This window comes from Trifolium pratense, linkage group LG2 (genome assembly GCF_020283565.1).
Source record: "Trifolium pratense cultivar HEN17-A07 linkage group LG2, ARS_RC_1.1, whole genome shotgun sequence".
Taxonomy (NCBI): domain Eukaryota; kingdom Viridiplantae; phylum Streptophyta; class Magnoliopsida; order Fabales; family Fabaceae; genus Trifolium; species Trifolium pratense.
In genome coordinates this window covers 41,381,873-41,387,872 of record NC_060060.1, presented here as the reverse complement: position 1 = coordinate 41,387,872, position 6,000 = coordinate 41,381,873, and the positions used below count along the sequence as shown (strand labels likewise).

General features: G+C 31.8%; 1 protein-coding gene across 1 annotated transcript; it reads left to right on the top strand.

Annotated features, from left to right (window-relative positions):
• Positions 1 to 2,232: 2,232 nt before the first annotated feature.
• On the top strand, positions 2,233 to 5,173 carry LOC123909175 (transcription factor MYB3R-5-like). The gene is made up of 8 exons (XM_045959953.1): positions 2,233 to 2,273; positions 2,425 to 2,555; positions 2,676 to 2,727; positions 2,968 to 3,025; positions 3,241 to 3,335; positions 3,434 to 3,537; positions 3,765 to 3,893; positions 4,169 to 5,173. Exons 2-8 carry the CDS (start codon positions 2,437 to 2,439, stop codon positions 4,956 to 4,958), a joined length of 1,347 nt encoding a protein of 448 aa, XP_045815909.1. The 5' UTR covers positions 2,233 to 2,273; positions 2,425 to 2,436; the 3' UTR covers positions 4,959 to 5,173.
• Positions 5,174 to 6,000: the final 827 nt, after the last annotated feature.

The window sequence follows — 6,000 nt, the reverse complement described above, 5'->3', positions numbered from 1 at the left end:
ACCGCGGCTTTCATATAGTTCCAAATTTAGCGGAATTCAGCAGGTAGTGGTGTGAATAATTAATTACACTATCGTGATTCTTTCGTGATAATTCCTTCGCTATATTTAGCATTTTTGAATCTTAAATAATACTCTCTCGGGTATATTAATAAGAAAATTTTATTTTAAAATTTGTATATTTAATATTTTTTTTAAGCAATTGTCAAAAGAAAATATATATAAAAAATTATATTTTCAATGTTAATTTTATCTTTTATTTTTATTTTTTATTCTTAATAATGACATTGTTTAGTAAGCACCAAAAAGAGACACCGTTTGGTATGACTCAAATATAAAATATCAGCAAATTAAAATATCCAATAACTTATAAGAAATTTACTTCTCAAGATGATTTGTTAGGTTGGGAAACATGATCTTGGTTCTAATCAAAGTAAACAATTTCTTATATTGCGGTGTGAAAATTGTGGTGTATGTAAAGATAAAAATAGAATCGTTGAAATTCAACGACACATAATTGAGGAAATTTGAGTGTTTATTCATGTTGTGTGGTTATTTATTTTTGGGATGCGGGGACACATATTTGAAAGAAAAAAAAAGTTGAAATGCGACAACACATGAATGAAAAAGTAGAAAGCTGAAATGCGACGACGCAATTATGAGATGACTGCAAAGTAAGAAGATCATCTTATTTGTTAAAAAAAAAAGGTCATCTTGTTTTGAGTCGTTTAAATGTGGAAGATAAGAAACTTGTCAGAGAGATGACAATTAACATGATGGTTCTTTCAAAAATTATCCTCGTGGCTTTAGAAAGAAAAAGATGTGCAATATAACAACTTCAATGTAATTTAAAATGTACGCCGCACAAACAAGTCTATAAGAAAATGCTAAAAAGTGTCTTAAATACAATAGAAAAAGACGTGCAATATAACAACATGAGCTCTATTATCCCATGACATCCACCATGAATGTTCTAATGCATCTATTTGAAGAGATGATTATCCTCTTTATTTCATTTTTTCTGTTTATTTTTCTTCTTTGATTACCCTCTTCATTGCACCATAAATGTTCACAATAGTACTTTTCCCTTTGCGCTGTTGATGAATTCGACATATAAAACCAACATATATACATGTACCCAAAACAAAAAAACCAACATATATCACTTAGATATTTACTTCTGGCACCCCCGGCATACACGGCCACTCCCTGAAAACCCTATTTTACCTCTCTCGCTATTTAGAAAGCGAGTGTGTAAATAGCAAAAATTGGGGGGGGGGAAGAGTTCGCTTTCTAGAATGCAAACTGCAACTGAGTTCGTTTTTTAGAGAGCAAACTACAGCTGAGTTCTCTTTCTAGAATGCAAACGGCAGTGAGTTTGCTTTCTAGAATGCGAACTGCAGCTGAGTTCGCTGTCTAGAATTCGAACTCATTTTTTTATGATTTTTTTCATTCTAGGGGGTGGATTTGAGCTAAAAATATTGACACTCTTTACTTAGAGTGTGAAAAAGTGCTCGCATCCTAAAAAGTGAGAGGATTAATTCGATAATTTCAAAGAGTGACCGAAGATATTCAGAAGGCGCGAAAAGTACAATTCAATCACTTATTACCGATGGAATCAAAAGTAGGGCCCAAATATCATTCTTATATTTTTGGGCTTTATAGATTACTAGCCCGTAATACAAAACTTGGGCCATCCCTTATAGACACTGAAAAATTGTCTTTCCCCACGTTTCTTTTATTCCCTTAAATTTTAATTTTGACCATGTAAAAAAAGTTCGAAACGTATTTTTTCGATTGGCTAGTGCAACCGCTAATTTTAACAAACACTACAAATTCAATCGGCTAACTTATTTTCTATAAGCTAAAAATTAACTCATAAGTTATTCCCTATAAGTCCATCCACTATAAGCTAGTTTATCCGTTATGAGCTATTTTGACACATAGAAGAAGATAATTTTTCATACACACTACTGAGGAGACCTACATAATCCTGATCATTAAATACCAAAATCAGTTACCACTTGTTTCAATAAATAATTAAATCCATAAAATTAAATAACAATAATAACAAGTAAAGTGCAAAGCAAGCCGTTAAATTACTAGAAACAAAAAATATAATAATAAAAAAAACCAAACATCTTTCTTCAACTCTGTGTGTGTCATTTTGTTTAGCTTCCAACACAAGCTGCACACACAAACACACTTTAAAACCCATTTTCAAACAAACCGCTTCAGTCATCTTCATCTCTCATTTTCCATTCACTGATTTTCCAGTAAGTAATAGATACTTTCATCATCATCATCATCATCATCATCTACTTCTTTTTTCTGTCTCATTTTTGTAACGTATATAAAAATAACTTACTGTAATTATCATTGTGATAATTATTTTTTTTTTTTTTTGTGTTGAATGATTTGATTTAGAAAAGAAGAAAAATGTTACAAGTGAAAAAGGAGCTGAAAAGTTCACATCATCCAGATTTACTACATTTATGTCTTTCTTCTCCCAATTGTAACAGTGATACTTGTTTTCTTGAATCAACTCATGTTACAGGGTAAGTAATAACTTTGTGCTTTGAAATTTTAAAGTCAAGTTCATTTTTTTAATGCCGTTACAAAATGTATTTTTTTGTTGTAAAGCTAGTTAACAAATTTTTACAATTTTGATTTCATAGGAAAGTAAAATCCCAAATTAACTCTACAAAGGGATTCTGGACAGATGAAGAGGTATACCTCGCAAATTTTGGACCAAATACATCAACTTTATTTTTGTTGACTTAACTTTATCTTATATTTAAAACTGGAGAGTATTAGTTTTAGAAATTTTAACTTCTATTATTAGAAGTTGCAATTTTGGTTATACTCTTTTTATGTTTTGTTTCCATTGTTAATACTATTTGACTTTGGAATTTTTTTTTTTTGTTGTTGACAATTTTGACTTTGGAATCTTGTAACTATAACAAACAGGATAATCTTTTGATTGAGACATTCAAGAAGCACGACGGAAGCAACTGGAAAAGTATAGGTGAATTTCACAGTATCAGTATAATTATTGATTTGAACTATTAGTTTATACGAAAAATTTCAGTGGCTTATCAACAATTTTCCGGTGTCTACACATGAATTTATTTTGGGTTTTACTTCACTACAATATAGCATAAGTAGATACCGACATATTTGCACATTTTTAGTCTCATTTCTAACTCAAGTTCACCTGGATGTACAATTGGTCTTTTACAGCTGCATACTTTCCTGGGCGAACCGACATTGAATGCTTCCATCGTTGGCAAAAGGTTTCGGATTTTGATCTTGGAAAGAGATCATGGACAAAGGAGGTAGGTACTCTTCTAGTATAAACACTTGTTATGATTTGTGTTTTGTGGAAATGCTGATGGTGATTGTTGTCTCTTTGCTTCCCTATATAACGATTCAGGAGGATGAGGCCTTAATTGAACTGGTAAGAAAGTATGGTTTCAAGAGATGGTCTTATATTGCAAAATTCATACCAGGTCGTATTGGAAAGCAATGTCGCGAAAGGTAAGCAGTAATAGACCTTATTGTGCAATTTACTATCGGCAAACAATTTTCTGTAGCCTTTTGCTGTTGGATTTCTATGCTTTGAATCAGATTGGTCATATTCTATACATATCTTAGATAACCTCAGTTGCTGTTTCCATACTATCATTTGCATATCACTATGGTCTTTATGTACGTTTCTTATAAAATATGTTGCTAGAAGATGAACTACTAGTTGAACATTTCAGGTGGCATAATAACCTTGATCCAGCTATAAAAAAGGACGCATGGACGGAGAAGGAAGAATCAATACTTGCTTACTATCACCGAATATATGGCAGTAAATGGGCAGAAATTGCAAGGGTTCTTCCTGGAAGGTACTTACTGTGATACAGGCTTTTTGACCTGCACTCTAAAAATATATGCCCCGAAACAAATTCAGTTGCTAAATTGATTATCTTCTGTTATAAAATGTATGAACTTTTTAGAGAATGAACCCCACTAGAAGGCGGAAATTAGAACAATTAATATTATACTAGAGTTTATTGATAGTTGATAGTACACGCATTCCTGAAAAGGACACATTACATTACACATCTTCATGATATCTAATGAACCATGATTACTCATTGTATAATTTTTGGTATGCCAGGAGTGACAATGCTATAAAAAATCATTGGAACAGCTCAATGAAGAAGAAGACGTCTACATCGCCGATTAGGCATGACATGAATGTTTCCACTTCCAGTTTCTGCACTTCTCTAATAAAGCCAGCTGATGATCAAAGTTTAATTGGAATAGCTTCTCCCCAGCAAAGTCACTGGTTGAAGCACAATGCTGATAACCTTCCAACAAGAATGATTATTCGAAATGCTGATAACCAAACGAATTTTGCTGATAACCTCCTAAGACCGGTCAATTTAACAAATGAAATGGAAACAGTTATGGGTTGCAAAGACCATGCCAACTCTACCTTCTCAGTTAAACATATGAACTCATATTCGGATAATTCGTTGGATATGTTCACTACAAATATGGATTGTTTCCCTTCTCCAAGTACTGTTACTTGCGAAGCCTACAAGTCTCCCAAATGGCAACAGGTTTCTTTGCTAGATTCAAAGTTTTATGCTGGTAACGAATCTGACAGTCCCCATTTGAGCTACTCAAAATTGGCTAATCATGTTGGAAGAGAAAGCAATGACAAAAGTGACGTGAGCCCGGAATCTGTACTAAGAAGCTTAGCAATGACCTATGAGAACACTCCTTCTATTATAAGGAAAAGAACTTCTAGGAAGGGATGCAATGCTGCCGACAATGGCAAGCCTCAAACACCTTCGAGAATCGATTTCTCAACTCCTGAAGAAGGATGTGTAATTGGCTTTGATAATTTAAAACTCAACCAAGGATTTGTTCCATTCCTTCCTAGACATGCAATGGAATGAGGAACTAATGCCTGTAGTATTTAGTATAAAAGCCTAACAGAAATCTCAAAAATTTCTCTAGTTCTATTTAAAGACAAGACTTTCTTGCTAAGCTATCCTTTTCTTGGACATGCGTAGACTTTGTTTAGATTAGAAAAGAGTGAAAGGAAAAAAGTAGTAAAAAGGAATTTGTTAAAAAAAAGTTGTATGTTATGTAGAAAATGAATCAATGGTGACATTAAACTTTGGTAAAATTTTGTAAGGAAGTTATTTAAAGTTGATATTATTATTATTATATATATAAAATTGGCCATTTACGTTACATTTTTCTTGCACGTTATCCTTTAAGCTTTTATCTTCTTGCACTATTATCCTTTATGTTAGTATACTTTTGTTTTAAAATGATATTTAGATGCTCATTTATTATGTCTAAGAGTTGAGATGACCAATCCAATATTTTGGGTCTATGAATTTGAACTATTGTTCTTGAATGAAACATTCATGTGAACATGTTTTAATGAGACTTATTAAAACGGCTAACTATGAAAACAAAATGTAACATAAATGTTCGATTAAAAAGATAAATTAAAATGCCAATAAAAAATTGTCAAGCTTAAAAGGTTTGTATGCTTAATTATTTTTTTTTTGTTATACTATGTTTTGGTTTGTAGAAAAAAAGGAAAGTATTAGTAGAAAATGCGACGGAGACAAATTTTTGAATTTTTTGTAAAACAACAGAAAAAGTGAAAGTTGAAGGATAAAAGGCAAATAAAATCTTATTTTGTTTCTTTAATTCGATTGTGCAGAAAGTAAGAAGAAAAAGAAAGTAAAATGTATATATTTAAAATAATATAATATAAATATCTTAAATAAGAACGATTAAAATGTGACGATAAAATTGAAAATTAGTTTAATCAATTGGTATATATATATTTTTTTTGAAGAGAGTTTAATCAATTGGAAAATATGCAGAAATTAAAGTTTTTTTTTCCACCACCAGTTTAATATGGTTCGGGAGTCAGTTCTGGCATCAAGTAGTTTCAGCCCCCTCCCGATCGTAGTT

Bases quoted from the DNA above. Each gene is read 5' to 3' on its own strand.
- LOC123909175 (XM_045959953.1), top strand. From the start codon at position 2,437: ATGTTACAAGTGAAAAAGGAGCTGAAAAGTTCACATCATCCAGATTTA. The intron at 2,728-2,967 runs GTATACCTCGCA...TATAACAAACAG, and splicing joins GATTCTGGACAGATGAAGAG to GATAATCTTTTGATTGAGAC. The intron at 3,894-4,168 runs GTACTTACTGTG...TTGGTATGCCAG, and splicing joins GCAAGGGTTCTTCCTGGAAG to GAGTGACAATGCTATAAAAA.